At 41.4% G+C, this 24,310-nt stretch overlaps 2 protein-coding genes across 2 annotated transcripts in view; both read left to right on the forward strand.

Annotated features, from left to right (window-relative positions):
* LOC139551113 (uncharacterized) lies at positions 1-11,794 on the forward strand. Its single transcript, XM_071362516.1, has 2 exons — positions 1-2,626; positions 4,450-11,794. The coding sequence occupies exon 2, from the start codon at positions 5,660-5,662 to the stop codon at positions 6,578-6,580; it is 921 nt and encodes a 306-aa protein (XP_071218617.1). The 5' UTR covers positions 1-2,626; positions 4,450-5,659; the 3' UTR covers positions 6,581-11,794.
* LOC139551112 (tyrosine-protein kinase JAK1-like) overlaps positions 1-23,916 on the forward strand; it is a 35,982-nt gene extending 12,066 nt beyond the window's left edge. Inside the window, exon 25 of the mRNA XM_071362515.1 lies at positions 18,963-23,916. Within this exon, the coding sequence (XP_071218616.1) occupies positions 18,963-19,088 (126 nt within the window). The 3' untranslated portion in view covers positions 19,089-23,916. The remainder of the gene's footprint in view (positions 1-18,962) is intronic.
* The last annotated feature ends 394 nt before the right edge of the window (positions 23,917-24,310 follow it).

Raw genomic sequence — 24,310 nt, forward strand, 5'->3', positions numbered from 1 at the left:
GAACTCCGGGAAGTGGTGTCATCTGTTCACCAAAGCTGTAGTCTTTCCTTCTCTTTCATCTGAAAGCTAAAGCGCCGGGATGAGGTTTTCCCGAGGTACAGGTCTAAGATCAGCTTCCAATCCCCCAATCCTAAGCTTAACCATTAGTGGGGAAAATGCTAAATAGACCCAAGATCAGGGCAACTTCGCTCCAAACTAAAGATAATAGTACCCTTTCTAAATACACATTCAGTAGTGTTATTCTATACTAAAACTATCCTCAATAGGAATGAGTGGGAATAGAACATCCTGCACATCCCATGGTTCCAAGCAGGTGCTGAGGTATCAAAGTCAATGTTTACGGCGTTCACTCACTGCTGTAGAATGCAGAGAAAAATGGGGCAATTCAAGAGGGTGCTATGAAATTAATGTCAAAACGTAGTTTTCTTTGCCCTATGTCATTACAAATTATCTAGAATGAATCATTAGAATGTTCTCTACAATATTATAACCTTAATATACTTATACTTGACAGTGTTGATTCAATAGAAACGTTACTATTTATAGGTGTCTTTCCGCTGGTTTTCAACCAATCAAAATCTACGTGATACTGTCGTCATTTTCACCTCCAGATCCTTCGCTTTCATTGCCTATAACCACGATCAATCTGTATTGAGAGGGGCCGTTTCTATGGCGATTTAAAGGGAAAGACAAAATGAATGACTTCTGGTTGGGATATGTACGTACGTTCTGGTTGGGATATGTACGTGCCGTCCCCACAGTGACCATACATACATATCCCAACCAGAAGCCATGGATTACAGACAACATCCTCACTGGGCTAAAGACTAGAGCTGCCGCTTTCAAGGAGCGGGACACTAATCCGGACGCTTATAAGTAATCCTGCTATACCCTCCGACCAACCATCAAACAGGCAAAGCCCCAATAAAGGACTAAGATTGACTCCTACTACACCGGCTCTGATGCTTGTCGGATGTGGCAGAGCTTGCAAACTATTACGGATTACAAAGGGAAACCCAGCCATGAGCTGCCCAGTGACGCAAGCCTACCAAACGAGCTAAATGCCTTCTATACTCGCTTTGAGGCAAGCAACACTGAACCATGCATGAGGGCACCAGCTGTTCCAGACGACTGTGATCACGCTCTTTGTAGCTGATGTCAGTAAGACCTTTTAAAACGGGTCAACATTCACAAGGCCGCAGGGCCAGACGGATTACCAGGACTCCATACTCAGAATGCTCTGATCAACTAGCAAGTGTCTTCACTGACATTTTCAACCTCTACCTGACCGGGTCTGTAATATCTTCATGATTCGAAAAGACCACGGTAGTCCCTGTGCTCAAGAACACCAAGGTAACCTGCCTAAATGACTACCACCCTGTAGCACTCACGTCTGTAGCAAAGTAGTGCTTTGAAAGGCTGGTCATGGCTCACATCAACAGCAACCTACATATCCTAGACCCACTCCAATTCGCATACCGCCCCAACAGATCCACAGATGACACAATCTCCATTGCACTCCACACTGCCCTTTCCCACCTGGACAAAAGGAACACCTACGTGAGAATATTGTTCGCTGACTACAGCTCAGCGTTCAACACCATAGTGCCCTCAAAGCTCATCACTAAGCTAAGGCCCTGGGACTAAACACCTCCCTCTGCAACTGGATCCTGGACTTCCTGACAGGCTGCCCCCAGGTGGTAAGGGTAGGCAACAACCCATCTGCCACGCTAATCCTCAACACGGGAGCCTCTCAGGGGTGCGTGCTTAGTCCCCTTCTGTACTCCCTGTTCACACACACAACTGCGTGGCCACGCACGACTCCAACACCATCATTAAGTTTGCCGACGACACAAGGGTGGTAGGCCTGATCACCAACAACAGTGAGACAGCGTAGAGGGAGGAGGTCAGAGACCTGGAAGTGTGGTGTGCACGACAACGCCTATTCCCTCTCAGGAGACTGAAAAGATTTGTCATGGGTCCTCAGATCCTCAAAAAGTACTACAGCTGCACCATCGAGAGCATCCTGACTGGTTGCATCACCGCTTGGTATGGCAACTGCTCTGCATTTGGCCGCAAGGTGTTACAGAGGGTAGTGCATACGGCCCAGTACATCACTGGGGCCAAGCTCCCGGCCATCCAGGATCTCTATACCAGGTGGTGTCAGAGGAAGGCCCTAAAAATTGTCAAAGACTCCAGCCACCCTAGTCATAGAGTGTTCTCTCTGCTACCGCAAGCGATACCGGAGGGCCAAGTCTAGGTCCAAAAGGCTCCTTAACAGCTCCTACCCCTAAGCCATTACACTGCTAAACAGTTAATGAAATGGCTATCCGGACTATTTGCATTGACCCCCTTTTTTATGCTGCTGCCACTCACTGTTTATTATCTATGTATAGTCGCTTTACCCCTACCTACATGTACATATTACCTTGGTACCCCTTCACATTGACACGGTACTGGTAGCTAGGGTTGCAAAGGGTCGGAAACTTTCCGGGAAATTTTCCATGGGAAGTTAAGCCCTGGAATTTGGGGAATTTTACTTAAATTCCTCAGAAAAGTTTGCTTATAACAGTGAACTTTTTTTGTGGGATACACAAGGCAATTCTAGGTCTTGTGGCATATTTTGGTTAACTTCTTGGAACTATAGGGGGTGCTGTTCCGCATTAGCATATTTGGGTCTCCAAATTAAACTGCCTCGTGCTAAATTCTTGATCGTACAATATGCATATTATTGTTATTATTGGATAGAAAACACTTTCTAGTTTCTATAGCCGTTGGAATTTTGTCTCTGAGTGGTACAGAACTATATCTACAGCACTTTTCATGACAGGGGTCAGATTTCAGAAATTTTTACCCCTGATCTGGAGTCTGTTTTTAAGGCGACAGTGAATGCTATGAAGAAACCGACACTGCCTACGTCTTCCTCTGGGTGTCTGTACGTCATCACGTTTTGAATGGAGTCGATTGCACAATCACAGCCACTATAAAACAAGAAAACGTGGAAGTACCACTCTCTTTTCTTCGTGCGTCACAAGCAGGATGGACATCGGACTTGCCTCATTCCAAATCGTTGTTTAACCAGTAATATTTGTCTGGTCATGTTTTTACTCGTTATAGTTGTTAAAAACATCATAATGTAGTTAATTTGAACCGTTTTATAGCAATTTATATCCGTTTAGTGCGATTCTGAGGAATTTCTTTGTCGTGCACTTTTAAGCTTTGGGAACGTTTCGGGGTCTCGGTCGTTGTTAGTGGACATTTCGAAGGACAGAGGACATCTATCGACCAAAAGAAGTTTATAACATAGAAAGGATACATTGCCCAAGAATCTGATGGAAGAACAGCTCAAAGTAAGCAATATTTAATATGATAAATCGTTGTTCTGTCGAAATATTTTAAACGCATATTTCGCCATTTTGTTTGGTATAGCTTCACTTGGCGAACCCTGTATTGAAAAGTAAGGATAATTTTAAAAATGTAAGTCAGCGGTTGCATTAAGAACTAATTTGTCTTTCGATTCCTGTCAACCCTGTATTTTTTAGTCAAGTATATGATTAGCTTTCGATTAAACTAGATCACTCTGAAAGCTGACGTCCCTCATTTTGATGCTTGAGTTGTGACTATTTCCATTGTATAACCACGGTTTTGTATGGCTAAATATGCACATTTTCGAACAAACTGTATATGTATGTTGTAAAATGATGTTACAGGAGTGTCATCGGAAGAATTCTGAGAAGGTTAGTGAAAAAATTAATATATTTTGGCGGTGATTACGTTATAGCGCTCTTTGGCTGGAATCGATGCTCTGGTAACGTTTTCACATGTGGTATGCTAACTTATCGATTTATTGTGTTTTCGCTGTAAAACGCTTAGAAAATCTGAAATATTGTCTGGAATCACAAGATCTGGGTCTTTCCATTGCTATGCTTTGTCTATTCTTATGAAATGTTTTATTAAGAGTAAATTGGTCATACACGTTGCTCTCTATAGTAATTCTAGTCGTCTTGTGATGGTCGGTGCAATTGTAAACTGTGATTTCTACCTGAAATATGCACTTTTTTCTAACAAAACCTATCCTATACCATAAATATGTTATCAGACTGTCATCTGAAGAGGTTTTTTCTTGGTTAGTGGCTATCAATATCTTAGTTTAGCCGAATTGGTGATAGCACCTGAAGTAGTAAGAAACTGATGGAGTTAGAAAAGTGGTGTATTTTGCTAACGTGTTTAGCTAATAGATTTACATATTTTGTCTTCCCTGTAAAACATTTTAAAAATCTGAAATGGTGGCTTTATTCACAAGATCTGTATCTTTCATCTGGTGTCTTGGACTTGTGATTTAATGATATTTAGATGCTACTATCTACTTGTGAAGCTATGCTAGCTATGCTAATCAGTGTGTGGGGGGGTGGGGGGTGATCCCGGACCCGGGGTAGAGGCTCGTTAGAGGTTAAAGTATCCCCAATTCAATGGAATTGCAACCCTCTGCATGTACAGTGCGCTCTTCCATCACATGTGCAGTGCACTTTTCCATCACATGTACAGCTGATTCTCAAGATCTTGCACACTAATGAGATGCTATTGAGCCCACACTACTACACTGTCTGCGACAAGGACTACATGCTTTCTGGTAAGTTTTGATTACAATACTGGGTGGGGTGAATATATTTTATATTACATGATTTTTTTGTTAACTAGTAAATAGTAGCCTACAGCAAAGTGTGTTTAAATTATTTCTAACTTGTTAACAATTTCTGCTTGTTAGTTTTTGCTACCATGTGGGTTTTAGCTTGCTTGAGCCTGCTAACTGAGGAGTGTTAATTCACCTGTTTCCATACATGTTTCATTTTAAAACATTTATCTTACAAAGGAGTTGTTTAATCTAACTGATTAACTATTGATCTGTACATAAAATTGTATTTGTTGTTTATTTTAACTCATTTTTTTCTAATCTTTACAGGGAAATGCTATGGGCACTATCTGATGTGTGGAGACATTTCACTGCAGCTAATGTTGAAGGAAGCTGTGTACATTTGCAAATACTGTGCCAAATCATATGTGAAGAATGCAACAAAGATGCAGAATCATCTGGCCAAGTGCATAAAGTTCCTTCAGCACTCACAACAAGCAACCTCTGACAAAAGTCCCTCTACTTCCATTCAAGGTGAAAATTATGAATCAGACTTATCGATAGCAACAGCTCATGGTCCTCCTGGAATCAGTGGAGGCATTTAGTCAGAGAAATGCTGATTAATGTCTTGCTCAAGCTGTGTATGCAACTGGTTCACCTCTGATGCTCACAGGCAATGTGTATTGGAAGAGATTTCTGAATGTTCTTCGCCCAGCATACACCCCTCCAACCAGACATGCTTTATCTACTAATTTGCTGGATGCAGAGTTCAACAGAGTTCAAGTGAAGGTCAAGCAAATCATAGAGAAAGCAGACTGTATTGCAATCATCTCTGATAGGTGGTCGAATGTTTGTGGGCAAGGAATAATTAACTACATTATCTCCACGCCTCAACCAGTATTCTACAAGAGCACAGACACAAGGGACAACAGACACACTGGTCTCTACATTGCAGATTAGCTGAAGGCAGTCATCAATGACCTTGGACCACAGAAGGTATTTGCACTGTTGACAGACAATGCTGCGAACATGAAGGCTGCTTGGTCTGTGGAGGAATCCTATCCTCACATCACACCCATTGGCTGTGCTGCTCATGCATTGAATCTGCTCCTCAAGGACATCATGACACTGAAAACAATGGATACAATCTACAAGAGAGCCAAGGAAATGGTTAGGTATGTGAAGTGTCATCAAGTTATTGCAGCAAACTTCGTCACCAAGCAAAGTGAGAAGAATAAGAGCACCACATTGAAGCTGCCCAGCAAACCTCGTTGGGGTGGTGTTGTCATGATGTTTGACAGTCTCCTTGAGGGGGAGTCTCTCCAAGAAATGGCCATATCACAGTCTGCCGATATGGACAGCCCCATCAAGAGGATCCTCCTGGATGATGTATTTTGGGAGAGAGTGGTAAGCAGCCTGAAACTCCTGAAACCTATAGCAGTAGACATTGCACGGATTGAGGGAGGTAATGCCACCCTGTCCGATGTTCAGACTCTGCTTGCAGATGTAAGAGAAGAAGTCCGTACTGCCTTGCCCACTTCACTGTTGCTCCAAGCAGGGAAAACTGCTGTTCTGAAATACATCAAAAAGCACACCTCAGCGTACTTCTTGGACCCCAAGTATGCTGGCAAGAGCATCCTGTCTGGTGCAGAGATCAACAAGGCCTATGGTGTCATCACTACCGTGTCTCGCCACCTTGGCCTGGATGAGGGCAAGGTTCTTGGCAGTCTGGCGAAGGACACTTCCAAGAAGAGCTTTGGGATGGAGATGCAATATGGCAGTCATGCCAACATATCTCAGCAGCCACCTGGAGGAAGGGACTTTGTGGATCTGAGGCTCTTTCCCCTGTTGCCTCTATCATCATCCTCCAAATCCCACCAACATCAGCCGCCTCAGAGCGCAACTGGTCCTTGTTTGGGAACACACACACCAAAGCACGCAACAGGCTGACCAATACAAGGGTTGAAAAATTAGTGGCCATGCGGGCAAATTTGAAGCTTTTTGAGCCTGATAACGAGCCATCCAGGGTTGGAAAGTGACAGTGAAGATGAGGCCTCAGAGTCTGATGTTCAACAGTGGACATTGAGGAGGTCCAGGGAGAAGACATGGAAGCCTGAGAGGAAGACAACCAAAGCTTTAGTTTCTAGACTGTCATTTTACAGATGTATGTTGAAAATGTTTTTGGGAGATGCGATGGATCATTGGGGATCATTCAATATTCCCTTTCTTTTGTTGTTCTGTGAAATCATCCCATGTGAAAAGTCAACTCATTTTATTAAAGTTAAATTTGTTACTAAATAGTTTTTTACATTTATATTGGAAGGATTTAATCATTTGCAATTGTCTACTTATGATAAGGTAAAAGGTTTATGTTTCTGTCTCCATATGATATGGTAAATATATCCAATGCAAAAAAAAACATCTCAATTTAAATGGTATTAATATTGATTTGCATATATTTCCATTAATTACCATATATTAACATATATGCCATATATTAACATATATTCTGTTAATTCCCACGGGAAGTTTCCACCTCTGAATATTCACCAAAATGTGCAATCCTACTGGTAGCCCCTGTATATAGCCTCGTTATTGTTATTTTGTGCTGTTTTTTATATTGGATAAAAGTAGATTCCCATGTGAGGACGTGTGCTAAACAGAGTAAGTTAGTGTAGTTAACAACCAAAGATTAAGACGAAAGGTGGTCAAAGTAGTAGCCTTCAATAAAGTCCTTGGCATACCTCCTAATCTGACTTTGGTGCAGGTCAATTTGTTCTTCACAGTTCCGTCTCTGGTAAGCACAAGTTTATTTGTCACATGCACAGGATACAGAAGGTGTAAACGGTACAGTGAAATGGTTACTTGCATAGTAGCAATATAAAAAATAGAAAGTGCTGAGATTAAATATTTTGTAATTATTATACTGAACAAAAATATAAATGCAACATGCAACAATTTCAAAGATTTTTACTGAGTTACAGTTCATATAAGGAAATCAGTCAAATAAATTAATTAGGCCCTAATCTATGGATTTCACATGACTGGGAATACAGATATGCATGTTGGTCACAGATGCCTTAAAAGAAAGGTAGGTGCGTGGATCAGAAAACCAGTCAGTATCTGGTGTGACCACCATTTGCCTCATGCAGCGCGACATCTCCTTTGCGTAGAGTTGATCAGGCTGTTGATTGTGGCCTGTGGAATGTTGTCCCACTCTTCAATGGCTGGATATTGGCGGGAACTGGAACAAGCTGTTATACCTGTCGATCCAGAGCATCCCAAACATGCTCAATTTGTGACATGTCTGGTGAGTATGCAGGCCATGTAAGAACTGGCATATTTTCAGCTTGAAAGAATTGTGTACAGATCCTTGCGACATGGGGCTGTGTATTATCATGCTGAAACATGAGGTGATGGCAGCGGATGAATGGCACGACAATGGGCTTCAGGTTCTCGTGACGGTATCTCTGTGCATTCAAATTGCCTTTGATAAAATGCAACTGTGTCCGTTGTCTGTAGCTTATACCTACCCATACCACAACCCCACCGCCACCATGGGGCACTCTGCAACAAACGCTCGGCCACACAAAGCCATACACGTGGTCTGCAGTTGTAAGGCCAGTTGGACGTACTGCCAAATTCTCTAAAACGACGTTGGAGGTCGAGAAATGAACAATCAATTCTCTTGCAACAACTGTGGTTGACATTCCCGCAGTCAGCATGCCAATTGCACGCTCCCTCAAAGCTTGAGACGTCAGTGGCATTGTGTTGTGTGACAAAAAGGAACATTTTAGAGTGGCCTTTTATTGTCCACAGCACAAGGTGCACCTGTGTAATGCAGCGGCGTAGGCCTGGGTAGGCTGTGGCCTACCCAGTTTGATCTCAGGCCTACCCCAAAAAAGTTCCATAAATTATTCAATATGCATTTTTATTTGTATTTATTTTATTACATTGTTAAAAGAGATTTATTTTCTATGGGTAATTTTAATATAATGTAACAAAGAAATAGTCCGCGGCAATCAGGTTGGCTTCCGACCATTGGTTACATTAAAAAAAATGTATACGATGGTTTACCTGAACAACCTGGCAATGTCACGTGGCTAAACCTTGTAGCGCATAAGCTAGCAAGCTCTACCACGTTAGCTTACTCGAATTGACTCACCAGCTAAGGTAATTTAGTAGTTCTAGTAGTTTTATGGCAAACCAAATGTCGATCGCTAGAGTTTTCAAAAAAAGACGTCTGGAGGAAAAGGAGTGTGTCACGCCCTGACCATAGAGAGCCTTTTTATTCTCTATTTTGGTTAGGTCGGGGTGTGACTAGGGGGGGTGTTCCTATCTAGGTTGTTTCTATGTTGGCCTGGTATGATTCTCAATCAGAGGCAGCTGTTTATCATTGTCTCTGATTGGGGATCATATTTTGGCAGCCATTTCCCCATTGTGTTTTGTGGGATCTTGTTTGTGTGTAGTTGCCTGTGAGCACTCCATGACTTCACGGTTTCATTTGCTGTTTATTGTTTTTGTGAGTTTCGTCTGATTAAACATGTGGAACTCTACGTACGCTGCGCCTTGGTCCGTTAATTCATTAGACGATCGTGACAGAGTGTGTGCCAGAAAATAATTTGGATCAATCTACCGATAGCTTCCAGAATGAGACATTAACAGGTGGCGCCAGGATAGAAACAACCGCAATCGCCATCACAACCGCCAATGCCACGTTGAGCCAGGCATGCTTGCCTACCCCACTGTCTCCTATCGTTCTTGATGCTGCGGGCGGAGGTGAACCTGCAGTAGGTCCACCGTCAGATTTGTCTGCCGTTGACCAGCCTGTCAACCAAATCTAGCAAAGTTCCCTTCAAGTATGATAAATGGCAAATCACGCTGCTTCTCTTCAAGGATGTATGACCAGTTTGTGTGGATTGAGTATAGTAAAGCAAAAGATGCAATATATTGTACGTTTTGTCCGCACTTTCCTGGGGCAAATGTTGAATTCAGATTTGTACGAGATGGATTTAAAAACTGGAAACTCACAAGAAATGCTTGCTGCAAACACGAGAATAGCAAATTACATGCTAGTGCCCTTGCAACATTTGAATTCTAGACCCATGGGCCTAGAAGTCGTGAGACTGTGTTGGACAAAATACATGGTGATGCAAACATGGATTTTATAGAAAGAAACTGTGTACATGTTAAAGTGGTCATAGATATGGTTCTGATGTGTGCAAAGCAGGATATTCCACTCAGAAGGCAAATAGAAACCCAAGAGGCAATCAACAAAGGTAACTTTTTAGAAATCTTCAATTTCATCTCAAAGTATGACTCAGAAATACAAAACAGGCTTAATGAGCTACCTCGCAATGCCAGGCTTATGAGCCCCGAAATTCAGAACGAGTTGCTGGAGTGTGCAGCATCATTGTTACTGTGCAGGATAAAAGATTAAGTTCATTCTGCGCCTTCCACGTATTTTGCCATACTAGCAGATGAATATAAAGATCAATCTAAACGAGAACTTATTGCTGTGTGCATCCGATACATTCATGCTGGAATGATTCAAGAAAGAGCTGTTGGGATTATGGAAACCGCTGATTTGTCTGCACAAGGAATTTCTCTGAAAATACTTGAAGTGTTGCAACCCCTGGAGTTGGATCCCACTGTGTGTGGATTTTTGTTTCGATGGAGCTTCAGTCATGTCAGGGACAGAGGGGTACATGTCCTACTAAAGCAAACATTTAAGCAAGCGGTGTATGTGCATTGCAACTCCCACCGTTTGAATTTGGTTCTGTGCACCGCTGCAAAAGTGTCGGGATATGTCAGTACTTTTTTTGACACAGTAAACCAGCTACACACATTTATGAGTGGATCCCACAGACATGCTCGATTCATAGAAGTACAGAAAGAGTTGCATCCCGATAGACCATGTATCGAGATAGAAACATCCACGGATGTATGGTAGGAGTTCAAAATCAGGGTCTGTGAGTAAAGTGCTGTTACTACTAGATTTCATTTTAGAGGTTCTTGCAGATTTTTCAGAGGCTTGTGGACAAACCAAATTTAGTTTTTATTCATGTTAGTCACGTTTAGTAAATTGTTCGACACTATTGATGTTGCTACGAATTGAAATCCTCAAAAGCAGCTTTTCTATGTTCAGAGAACTCAGGGGGAGACTTTGATAAAGTTCTCAAGCTAACTGAAGAGATAATGATTAAGCATGATATTAGTAATTGGGATGTGAGCGCATCACGGCAGCGAAAACTGCCAGCTACTCATCCCCAGAAGATAAGATATGCATATTATTAGTAGATTTGGATAGAAAACACTCTGAAGTTTCTAAAACTGTTTGAATCATGTCTGTGAGTATAACAGAACTTATTTAGCAGGCGAAACCCCGAGGACAAACCATTCAGAATTTGTTTTTTTGAGGTCACTCTCTTTTCAACTACCGCTTCCACTGGATGTCAACAGTCTTGAGAAATTGGTTGAGGTTATTCCTTTGTGTAATGAAGAACTACGGCCATCTTGAACGAGAGTCACTTGAAGAGTCCTGTTAGATAGAAGAGCGTGACCAGAAAGCTAGCTATAGTTGGTTTTAATCATGTATTGAACACAGATCATCACGTCTTCAATTTGATTGATTATTAACGTTAAAAAATACCTAAAGTTGTATTACAAAAGTAGTTTGCCATTTTTTGGGCAAAGTTTACAGGTAACCTTTGAGATATTTTGTAGTCACGTTTGAGCAAGTTGGAACCGGTGTTTTTCTGGATCAAACGCGCCAAATAAATTGACATTTTGGATATATATCGACGGAATTAATCAAACAAAAGGACCATTTGTGATGTTTATGGGACATATTGGAGTGCCAACAACAGAAGCTCGTCAAAGGTAAGGCATGAATTATATTTTTATTTCTGCGTTTTGTGTCGCGCCTGCAGGGTTGAAATATGCTTCTCTGTCTTTGTTTACTATTGTGCTATCCTCAGATAATAGCATTGTTTGCTTTCGCCGAAAAGCCTATTTGAATTCTGACATGTTGGCTGGATTCACAACCAGTGTAGCTTTAATTTGGTATCTTTCATGTGTGATTTAATGAAAGATTGATCTTTATAGTAATTTTCATAGTAATTCATTTGAATTTGGCGCTCTGCATTTTCTCTGGCTTTTTGCCAAGTGAGACAATAGCGTCCCGCCTAAACTCAGATTTTTGGATATAAATATGAACTTTACCGAACAAAACATACATGTATTGTGTAACATGAAGTCCTATGAGTGTCATCTGATGAAGATAATCAAAGGTTAGTGATTCATTTTATCTCTATTTCTGCTTTTTGTTACTCCTCTCTTGGGCTGGAAAAATTTCTATGACTTGGCTCATACCTAACATAATCATTTGGTGTGCTTTCGTCGTAAAACCTTTTTGAAATCGGACACTTTGGCTGGATTTACAACAAGTGTATCTTTAAAATGGTGTAAAATACTTGTATGTTTGAGGAATTTAAATTATGGGATTTCTGTTGTTTTGAATTTGGCGCACTGCAGTTTCACTGGCTGTTGACGAGGTGGGACGCTACCGTCCCACATACCCTAGAGAGGTTAAAGATCATTGTCACACTTCCAATGACATCATGCAGTGTGGAGAGACTTTTCCCAACAACAACTAGGATAAAACAATCGTCTTCGCACACCAATGACAAGCGCCCGGCTGAACCACTTCAGTTTGCTGTCTTTAGAGAGTGAACTGACAGATACATTGGATTATGATGAAATCACCATATTCAACACAAAGCCTCGCCGTCTGCGCCTTGTGATGTAGGTCACGCCTTATGATAAGTCTACTAAAGGTAAGTTACCTTTTTATAGTACTACTGCCCGCCGTGTTATAAATTGTAACATCAAATATAGGCTTGTTTGCCCATCGAGATTAAAGTGCGCCTGAAGATGAGTTTTATGTTGTTGGCAACTGGTCTAAAGTTACTGTCTTATTTTAATATGCTGGGATAGGTAATTATTTGTATATGTAACGAGGTTGCTCCAAGTACTATGCACTAGTATAAAACGATTGTATTAAGAAATAATATATGGTGCATATCACAAAATAAATGTAATAAATAAGTAGAAAAAGTGCCTAGCCAAATGTTTCTAGGCCTATCCAAAAAAAAACATCTGGCTACGCCCCTGGTGTAATGATCATGCTGTTTAATCAGCTTCTTGATATGCCACACCTGTCAGGTGTATGGATTATCTTGGCAAAGGAGAAATGCTCACTAACAAGGATGTAAACAAAGTTGTGCAAAACATTTGAGAGAAATAAGATGGACATTTTTTGTGAACTTTTATTTCAGTTTATGAAACATGGGACCAACACTTTACATGTTGCGTTTATATTTTTGTTTAGTGTGTAGGTGATGCTAACCCAGACACACCTGTCTAAATGTCTAAAATGCTACAACCACCCCCCAGCCACATCTAGCTAAGTGGATGGGTCAGTAATGTCTAGACATGTACACATGTTCATGAAATACAATGGATGGCCGTAATCACCTTCAGACACACCTGATTAACTTGATGGGTCATGTAATCATTGTAGTCATTGTTCCAAGATGGCTTAGCAGTTCAGATGTCATTTTTGTCCTCGTATTGTCGTGTCCTATATATATATATATATATATATATATATATATATATATTTACACCTTTCTTCGCATATCTTTTATATATTTTATTATCCAAGAACTCAACTACAAAAGCTTTCCTGCAAAAGCTTTCCTGCAACCCGCCTCACCAATTACAAAAAAAAAGTATTATTTACCTCAAATCTGAAAATCCACAGTGGAAGCTAGCCAGGGGCTAATCAGAAGCTAGCCAGAAAGCTAACCAGAAGCTAGCCGAAAGCTAGCCAGAAGCTAATCTGAAGCTGCCCAGAAGTTAGCCGGTTTGCTGGCTAGCGTTGGTGTTTCAGCTGCCCACGTTTTGTGGTCATCAGCTATTCCTTTAGCTCGATAATCTACCGGCACTTTTGTGCAATGCGACTCGGACCGGAGCATACCGGGCCTTTTTTCTCTCTCAGTTTCCCCGGATTTCAGCCGCAGGCTCTGGACATTTGCACCTTGATTTCGCAGCTAGCTAGCTGCAAACCGTGTGACTATTGGCTTACGTCGATCCCGGAGCAAACTTAAATTATTCCGGAGCTAGCCAGCTGAGGAGTTCCATCAGCCATTCCTGGGCTACAGTCACCTATCCGGACCCGTTTTTTTTTTTTGCTGCAGATACGGAGCCCCACCGGGCCTTCACGACTGACTGCCGACGTTATCTGCCCGAGGGAGTTATCCAACTGGCACCTCCGTCGCGACGTTACATGAACGCTCATCTGGGTCCCGCTAATCGTTAGCTGTCTTATCGGCTGCTATCTGAATAAGTATATTGGACAATTTTTTTCTTGGGTCACTATATCTATTTTGCCAATTGGATTGATCCCCTCTACCACACGGAACCCCACCAATCTACCGACGGAAACGCACGAGGTGTCTAAAAATAGACCTCCATCCTATGCTATCTTGCTACCGATAGCCATCTACCCGGCCAGCTGTCTGGATCGCCGTGACCCCAACCAACCTCTACTCACTGGACCCTTATTGATCACTCGATTAAGCATGCCTCTCCTTAATGTAAATATGCCTTGTCCATTGCTGTTCTGGTTAGTGTTTATTGGCTTATTTCACTGTAGAGCCTCTAGCCCTGCTCACTATACCATATCCAACCTTTCAGTTCCACCACCCACATATGCGATGACATCACCTGGTTTCAATGATGTTTCTAGAGACAATATCTCTCTCATCATCACTCAATACCTAGGTTTACATCCACTGTATTCACATCCTACCATACCTTTGTCTGTACATTATTCCTTGAAGCTATTTTATCGCCCCCAGAAACGTCCTTTTACTCTCTGTTCTAGACGTTCTAGACGACCAATTCTCATAGCTTTTAGCCGTACCCTTATCCTACTCCTCCTCTGTTCCTCTGGTGATGTAGAGGTGAATCCAGGCCCTGCAGTACCTAGCTCCACTCCTATTCCCCAGGCGCTCTCTTTTGATGACTTCTGTAACCGTAATAGCCTTGGTTTCATGCATGTTAACATTAGAAGCCTCCTCCCTAAGTTTGTTTTGTTCACTGCTTTAGTACACTCTGCCAACCCGGATGTTTTAGCCGTGTCTGAATCCTGGCTTAGAAAGACCACCAAAAATTCTGACATTTTCATCCCCAACTACAAGATTTTCAGACAAGATAGAACGGCCAAAGGGGGCGGTGTTGCAATCTACTGCAAAGATTGCCTGCAGAGTTCTGTTTTACTATCCAGGTCTGTTCCCAAACAATTTGAACTTCTACTTTTAAAAATCCACCTCTCTAAAAACAAGTCTCTCACTGTTGCCGCCTGCTATAGACCACCCTCTGCCCCCAGCTGTGCTCTGGACACCATATGTGAACTGATTGCCCCCCATCTATCTTCAGAGCTCGTGCTGCTAGGCGACCTAAATTGGAACATGCTTAACACCCCAGCCATCCTACAATCTAAGCTTGATACCCTCAATCTCACACAAATTATCAATGAACCTACCAGGTACCACCCCAATTCCGTAAACACGGGTACCCTCATAGATATCATCCTAACCAACTTGCCCTCCAAATACACCTCTGCTGTTTTCAACCAAGATCTCAGCGATCACTGCCTCATTGCCTGCATCCGTAATGGGTCAGCGGTCAAACGACCTCCACTCATCACTGTCAAACGCTCCCTGAAACACTTCAGCGAGCAGGCCTTTCTAATCGACCTGGCCGAGGTATCCTGGAAGGATATTGATCTCATCCCGTCAGTAGAGGATGCCTGGATATTTTTTTTAAATGCCTTCCTCACCATCTTGAATAAGCATGCCCCATTCAAGAAATTTAGAACCAGGAACAGATATAGCCCTTGGTTCTCTCCTGACCTGACTGCCCTTAACCAACAGAAAAACATCCTATGGCGTTCTGCATTAGCATCGAACAGCCCCCGTGATATGCAACTTTTCAGGGAAGCTAGAAACCAATATACACAGGCAGTTAGAAAAGGCTAGCTTTTTCAAGCAGAAATTTGCTTCCTGCAACACAAATTCAAAAAAGTTCTGGGACACTGTAAAGTCCATGGAGAATAAGAACACCTCCTCCCAGCTTCCAACTGCACTGAAGATAGGAAACACTGTCACCACCGACAAATCCACTATAATTGAGAATTTCAATAAGCATTTTTCTACGGCTGGCCATGCTTTCCCCCTGGCTACCCCTACCCCGGTCAACAGCACTGCCCTTCCCTCTGCTACTCGCCCAAGCCTTCCCCATTTCTCTTTCTCCCAAATACAGTCAGCTGATGTTCTGAAAGAGCTGCAAAATCTGGACCCTTACAAATCAGCCGGGCTAGATAATCTGGACCCTTTCTTTCTAAAACTATCTGCTGAAATTGTTGCCACCCCTATTACTAGCCTTTTCAACCTCTCTTTCGTATCGTCTGAGATTCCCAAAGATTGGAAAGCAGCTGCGGTTATCCCCCTCTTCAAAGGGGGTGACACTCTTGACCCTAACAGCTACAGACCTATATCTATCCTACCCTGCCTTTCTAAGGTCTTCGAAAGCCAAGTCAACAAACAGATTACCGACCATTTCGAATCCCACCATACCTTCTCCGCTATGCAATCTGGTTTCAGAGCTGGTCATGGGTGCACCTCAGCCACGCTCAAGGTCATAAACGATATCTTAACCGCCATCGATAGGAAACAATACTGTGCAGCCGTATTCATTGACCTGGCCAAGGCTTTTGACTCTGTCAATCACCACATCCTCATCGCCTTGGTTTCTCTAATGATTGCCTCGCCTGGTTCACCAACTACTTCTCTGATCGAGTTCAGTGTGTCAAATCGGAGGGTCTGTTGTCCGGGCCTCTGGCAGTCTCTATGGGGGTGCCACAGGGTTCAATTCTTGGACCGACTCTCTTCTCTGTATACATCAATGATGTCGCTCTTGCTGCTGGTGATTCTCTGATCCACCTCTACGCAGACGACACTATTCTGTATACTTCTGGCCCTTCTTTTGACACTGTGTTAACAACCCTCCAGGCGAGCTTCAATGCCATACAACTCTCCTTCCGTGGCCTCCAATTGCTCTTAAATACAAGTAAAACTAAATGCATGCTCTTCAACCGATCGCTGCCTGCACCTGCCCGCCTGTCCAACATCACTACTCTGGACGGCTCTGACTTAGAATATGTGGACAACTACAAATACCTAGGTGTCTGGTTAGACTGTAAACTCTCCTTCCAGACTCACATCAAACATCTCCAATCCAAAGTTAAATCTAGAATTGGCTTCCTATTCCGCAACAAAGCATCCTTCACTCATGCTGCCAAACATACCCTTGTAAAACTGACCATCCTACCAATCCTCGACTTCGGTGATGTCATTTACAAAATAGCCTCCAAAACCCTACTCAATAAATTGGATGCAGTCTATCACAGTGCCATCCGTTTTGTCACCAAAGCCCCATATACTACCCACCACTGCGACCTGTACACTCTCGTTGGCTGGCCCTCGCTTCATACTCGTCGCCAAACCCACTGGCTCCAGGTCATCTACAAGACCCTGCTAGGTAAAGTCCCCCCTTATCTCAGCTCGCTGGTCACCATAGCAGCACCTACCTGTAGCACGCGCTCCAGCAGGTATATCTCTCTGGTCACCCCCAAAACCAATTCTTCCTTTGGCCGCCTCTCCTTCCAGTTCTCTGCTGCCAATGACTGGAACGAACTACAAAAATCTCTGAAACTGGAAAACACTTATCTCCCTCACTAGCTTTAAGCACCAGCTGTCAGAGCAGCTCATAGATTACTGCACCTGTACATAGCCCATCTATAATTTAGCCCAAACAACTACCTCTTTACCTACTGTATTTATTTATTTATTTTGCTCCTTTGCACCCCATTATTTCTATCTCTACTTTACACTTTCTTCCACTGCAAACCAACCATTCCAGTGTTTTTTAAATTTTTTAAATTTTTTTTAACTTGCTATATTGTATTTATTTCGCCACCATGGCCTTTTTATATTTTTATTTATTTATATATATATTTTGTTTGCCTTCACCTCCCTTATCTCACCTCACTTGCTCACATTGTATATAGACTTATTTTTCACTGTATTATTGACTGTATGTTTGTTTTACTCCATGTGTAACTATGTGTTGTTGTATGTGTCGAACTGCTTTGCTTTATCTTGGCCAGGTCGCAATTGTAAATGAGAACGTGTTCTCAATTTGCCTACCTGGTTAAATAAAGGTGAAATAAATAAAATAAATAAAAAATCATCTGGCGATGTGGAGTCTTTTGTTTAGACATGTAGTTAGCCAAACAATGAACCATAATTCCAACACATACAATACTAGCAATACAAACAGATTGTCATAGCTAGCCACCACGCATAAAATGCAGTAGTATGAATCTGTAAGTAGCGAAAGCTAACCAACTAGGTTCATTGTTAGCTAGCGAGCAATCAAGTTAAGGTTTGCTAGCCATCTAACAATACTCTTTAACTTGCAATGAAAATGACTTTCTGCCTAAATTAGAAATGTATGCTATCTGAAAATGTAGCTAGATTTACCCATATACATGCAGGAACGCTTCATGGCAGACCGGAACCCCTTTAACGAAGTAAGACGTCCTGTGTCTTTTCCGTTTTGTTTGTACAGCATGTTTGGCCCGTTGTGACAAGTCTCTCCGGTTCACACTGACCGTGTGCAGAAAGTAGTCCATCACAACTTTTCCCCACTGATCTTTGTCGATAGTGCCTGCTAAATTCAAGGCAGCAATGTTATTGAGAGCAGTAGCAACGCTTTTGCAGTTCTACATGGCTAACATATCTTTCAAAAAAGCTTCAGTAGCAAGGATTATCTACATACTGAGCTGCTCATGTTATAGACAGAAGCATGCTACATGGTAGACCAATCAGAACTCATCTCTCGGCATGTCCAGTCCATCCATTATCTCAGCCAATCATGGCTAGCGTGAAGGTTCCTGTATTTTTCTGTGGCTGAACCAACTAGGCTTGTAATTTAACAATTATATTCTTAATTACAGATGGCATACAAGTTTGTTATTAAGGCACATGAAAGTTCACATGTTCCCAAAGGCATTTCTGTCAAATGCATTTTGATGGAGAGAATTGTTTTTCAAATGCCTCTCCTGTGAAGGAGTGACGTGCAACATACTCATACATATCTCTCTCCCTTTCTGTGTGTGTGTGCGTGTGCGTGTGCGCAGGTATACTTCCTGATGAGGAGGTGTTGGGAGTATGACCCGGCGAACAGGATCCAGTTCAAAGGCCTGATCACGGAGCTGGAGACGCTGCTGGACGAGAGGCACCGAGGAGATAGACTGGCTGTCTGAACTGATAGAGCTCACACATAGATGGATATATACAATAATATAATATACACTGAGTATACCAAAACATTAGGAACACCTTCCTAATATTGAGTTGCTCCCCCCACCCCTTTTTGCCCTCAGAACAGCATCAATTCGTCGGGGCATGGACCCTACAAGGTGTCGAAAGCGTTCCACAAGGATGCTGGCCTATGTTGACTCCAATGCTTGCCACAGTTGTGTGAAGTTGTCTGGATGTCCTTTGGGTGGTGGATCATTCTTGATACACCCGGAAAACAGGTTGAGCATGAAAAACCCAGCAGCGTTGCAAAACCGGCGCGCCTGGCACCTACTACCATACACCACTCAAAGGCACTTACATTTCTTGCACCATCACCCTTTGAATGGCACAAATACTCAATCCATGTCTCAAGGCTTAAAAATCATTATTTAACCTGTCTCCTTCCCTTCATCTACACTGTTTGAAGGGGATTTAACAAGTGACATCAGTAAGGGATCATAGCTTTCACCTGGATTCACCTGGTCAGTCTGTCATGGAAAGAGCAGGTGTTCTTAATGTTTTGAACACTCAGTGTATATGCCATTTAGCAAACACATCTATCCAAATAGACGGATGGATGGATGAAAAGACTGACAGACAGACAGACAGACGAATGTCAGTTAGCGGAACAGACAGATGTGTGTTAGCACAGATAGACTGACAGACTGACATTGACTACTACAGACATAAAAATAGACGTAATCTAGCACAGACACACAAAGACAGACAGACGTCAACCATCACAGACAGGCAGAAGGACAAAAGCCACATTTTTTTTTACAATACAGAAACAAATTGCCCAGATGTGGGCTTGATTTATATACTTTTCCACATACTGTACATATACAGTAACTCAAAAGTATTCTGACCATCAAATGCATGCTGCTGTCATTCAATATTTTCTATAGTACAGTATTTGTTTCTTTCTTTTTACAAGCTATTGATACACATTGTAAGTTAAATAGGACCCTTTTGGATAACTGAGTTAGTTCATTTTGTAAGGATGAAAGACATTGAGGCGGTAATTTGCGTTAGCCAACAAACAGATAGCTTTTCATAACTTTTTTTTTAGCCGTTGTCAAAGGTGTAACCAATGATGTATATAAACCCTGGATTGCTGATGCTATGCATTGGCCAATGAGAGGCTTTGAAGCCACCGGTTGGGTATATTGGCATTCCCCTGAAAAGCAGTCCTCCATACGAGTTCTACAGTATTTCAATGAATTGTTTCAAGGACAAAATTGCATGTATTTAAGTACTTTTCATGTTGTATCGGAGACATAGTTTTTTTTATGTTTAGCTCAGATAATATAATTAAAATGTATGCATTAACTTGTCTGTAATAGAAGACATGTGGCAACAACAAATGCATTTTATAGCTTCCAAGCTATTTTTTACAATGGTGGGGGAGTGCCCCGTGTCAGTCATCTAGTGTGTATATATACATTATTGGGTGTAAAGTTTACTACAAGCTCTACGCAGGCGCAAGATTCGGAGTGTTGCAAAAAAGGGGCGGCTCCTTGTAATAGGCTCCGGCAGTCAACATGATATTTACTATCTGAAAATTGAGACACACTGTATAATTTCTTCTGCAGCTGTGGGGGTAGTGTTGTCACTTGGTTCCTTGATCTAATCTGTAGGCTACAGAGGCTATTCATCATCAAAGTAGCCCATTTTACATTGAAATATATTCTCAGTGACTGTTTAAACAGTAAACCAAACAACAAGAATCCAACCAAACAACAAGAATCCAACCAAACAACAAGAATCCACCCAAAAGGCATTTAGTTTATTAGTAATAACTAGTGATTCAGGCTATTGTGAAATGGTAGAACCTGCTGTAGCCAACTAGCTAGCCATGTGCATTTTTCTCCATTACCAAAACATGATGGTCTATGTTTAGCTGATATGGGAATGAATACACAAGCAGCATATCAAACTGGGATAATGTTTTAGGTTACACCGGCAAGTATACAAATATTTTCCAGGGCATATTTTTTGAATTATAAATCGGATTATTTCACATGGAGATGTGGGAAGGTATAAAGGCAAGCTAGCTTGAAATGTTTTAGCCAGGCTAAAGCTAGCTAGCCATGCTGCCAGCTAGATACTACTAGCAAGGGAAGGCCTTCACAAAATGGAAAGACTAAAATATTAAAACTTTGCTATTGCCCCCTAGTCAATGGGAGTGGAACCGGTGAGGGTATCATGTTAATAAAGGTGTCCGCTACTCCAAAAATCCCACTCCACCCACGTGTGTACACGTAGATCAACAGAGTAAAGCTTGTAGTAACCTTAAAACTTCAATAGCTTTCACCCCATAATTGATTTAACCTTTATTTAACTAGGCTAGTCAGTTAACTGCGTTAAACCTGTCAAATCTGTGAGCCCAATTGAGTAGTAGATTATTTCACACATTTCAGTGTTCAAACTGCTGCATGGGATTTCTACTTATCATGCGACTAGGTGCGTCCAATTCCAATAGGTAACGCAGGGGACCCTTGTGGATTTGACAGCTCTTAACGCAGTTATACTTCCGACAGCGCCTAAATAAAAGCAATGAAAGCAATGCATTTGTTGGCTAATGCGGGTTACCGCTGATCTGATTTAAGCCTGGCCTGCATCTTTAAGGCATGCACTTTTTAATATTATTTTATAATACGCTAAGGATTCTAAACTGCGAGAATCTCCTACAATTTTGGGCCGATTTTCTTCATTTTAGGCTCATCGTCCCACATGGGATTATCCACTTCATATTCCACTGTGTTTTGTATACATTTTCCTGGTTTATGTGTTTGGAATGGCACGGTTGCTATTGCATCATCCTGCCAAAACTCTGAATCGATAATCACGTCCTAAGAAGGAATTCCCCTCGACCACGCCCAACAAATTGGGGAAAACAAACGTTCTTTCCCATTGACCCCCATTGTAAAAGAGCCAACTTTGTTGTTTATTTCTTGTCATACAAATAAATCTGAAAAGCTGGTGTGTTGTTCAATGTAACCAGACAGGGCCGGCAATATGGGCGGGCCTTAGGGATCCTGGCCTGCTCTACCCCGTACCTCCTTACCCGTCCAAATAAAATATTGATCATTTTTGGGACCGAGACGCACGCCGACAGAAATACTCATCAACCTCAGATAAAACATCCGAGCAAGCAAAACAGCGCCCCTCTGTCTCAGTATGTGTAGACCATGTATCTGACGTAAGGCAGAGGGGTGCTGTTTCGCTCACTCGGATGCTTTCTCCGGTGAGAGTTTCAGCAGAGAGGAAGAGGTGAAGCGAGAGGGCTCACTGCGTTTCTATGGGCATAATATGCAGACCTAAGCTTGTCGCTTGCCTTCCTACCTTTGGGACAACGACTCCCATTGTTTTTTAAGGGGTGGCTCAGCTTAATATTGTGGAAAGATTGTTACGTCCATCAATGTAATTGTCTGCATCATTTCCCATCCACCATATCTTTTTTTTTGGTAAATATATATATATCCATATACATACAAGTACATATGCATACATACTGTATACACATATATACATACACATACCTATATAGATATACATACTTTTTTGTTTGTTGAATATAACTTTATTATTCACCGCAAACCCTACCACCCTTCCCCCAATTGGAGGGAACTAATAAAAAATAACACTTAGGCTTCTACCTTCAGTTTATACATCTTATACACATTTGACAGACACAATCTATTTTACAATAGTTATATTTTGTTTGTTTTTAGTCCTTCCTCTATTTCTGATGTCCATTCAGTTTGATTTCTATTTGTAACTGTTCTATTTCACAACATTTCTGAACCTATATACATTTTACAGACCCTGTATGTTTTACATTGGTTATCTTGTAATTAGTCCCACCCTTCAGCTCCATTCAACCCCTCCCATCTATCTCTCAACACCATTTCTATTTGCCATATATTTTTCAACTGTGCTGTGATGCTTCACAAAAGTACTGAACCTTTCTATTCTCATAGCTTCTAGAGATTGTAAATTTAAAAAAAAATTTTTTGCTAAAATAATTATAATATTATTGATTGATTGACTATGGCTTTTCAAATCACCCAGTATAGCTATCTGCAGCGTTAGTTCTAGGCAACTGTTGCAATCTCTTCAGCCATTCCTGGACCTGCGACCAAAAACGAGCTACATATGGACAATACCAAAATAAATGATCTAATGACTCTGCCTCCTCACAGAAAAATCTGCAGAGCTGGGAAGATTGTATCCCCCATATATATATATATATAACATTCTATTTGTTGCAAGAATTTTGTATCGTAATTTAAATTGAAAAATTGTAAGTTTTGAATCCGGCATTGTTTTGCGTATCAATTCATAAACCATGTGCCATGGAATGGGTACATCGAAAATCTCTTCCCAACTATTTTGCAATTTATATGGCACAGCTGTCAGTTTTTTGGTCCTTCAATGAAATTGGTATATGTTTTTATGTATCACACTTTTCTTTCACCATTTATGTTCTTTAATACAAGTTCCTTACCTTTTTCCCCTTTTACTTGCCTCTTCCATTTTTGTGGTAATGCTGCAATTAGTTGGTTGTAAGTTTGGGAAGAGCAGACATTTCCATATGTCTGTGTTAGCTGCATGTGTGACAACTCCACCAGTACTATTTATGATATCATTCACTAAAATTATACCTTTTTTATTTTTTTAAATATGTTTTTTTTTAAATCAATTTGTATATTTGAGTTTAACCACAATATTTGTTGTATTATTTGTTCTGTCTTTTCAGGTGGATTAAACTGAAATTGCAACCAACTTTCTATGGCTTGTTTAAAAAATAACAATATTTTGGAGATTATTTACTTTTCAAACAACCGAAAGTGAGCAGGTGTAATCTGAATAAAGGGAAAAAGGCCATTCTTGAACATAGGATGAGACATTCCTACCGATTTACTAGAGAATCAGTTTGGATTTAAGTACAACTTTTGTATGACTGATGCCTTTAGTGAGAGGTCTAATGCTTTAATATTTAATCATGTCTGCCCTCCAAATTCATATTCATATAAATAGCCCCTTTTAATTTTGTCTGGCTTGCCATTCCAAATAAAATGGAATGTTTTTTGTTCATATAATTTTTTTTGTTAAAAGTCACTAGGTGTAGGCAAAAGCATACCACCCTGCATACCACTGCTGGCTTGCTTCTGAAGCT

Source organism: Salvelinus alpinus, chromosome 23, assembly GCF_045679555.1.
Source record: "Salvelinus alpinus chromosome 23, SLU_Salpinus.1, whole genome shotgun sequence".
Lineage (NCBI taxonomy): Eukaryota > Metazoa > Chordata > Actinopteri > Salmoniformes > Salmonidae > Salvelinus > Salvelinus alpinus.

What these genes read in the sequence shown, in the direction of transcription:
- LOC139551113 (XM_071362516.1), top strand. Translation starts at nt 5,660, where the DNA reads ATGAAGGCTGCTTGGTCTGTGGAGGAATCCTATCCTCACATCACACCC.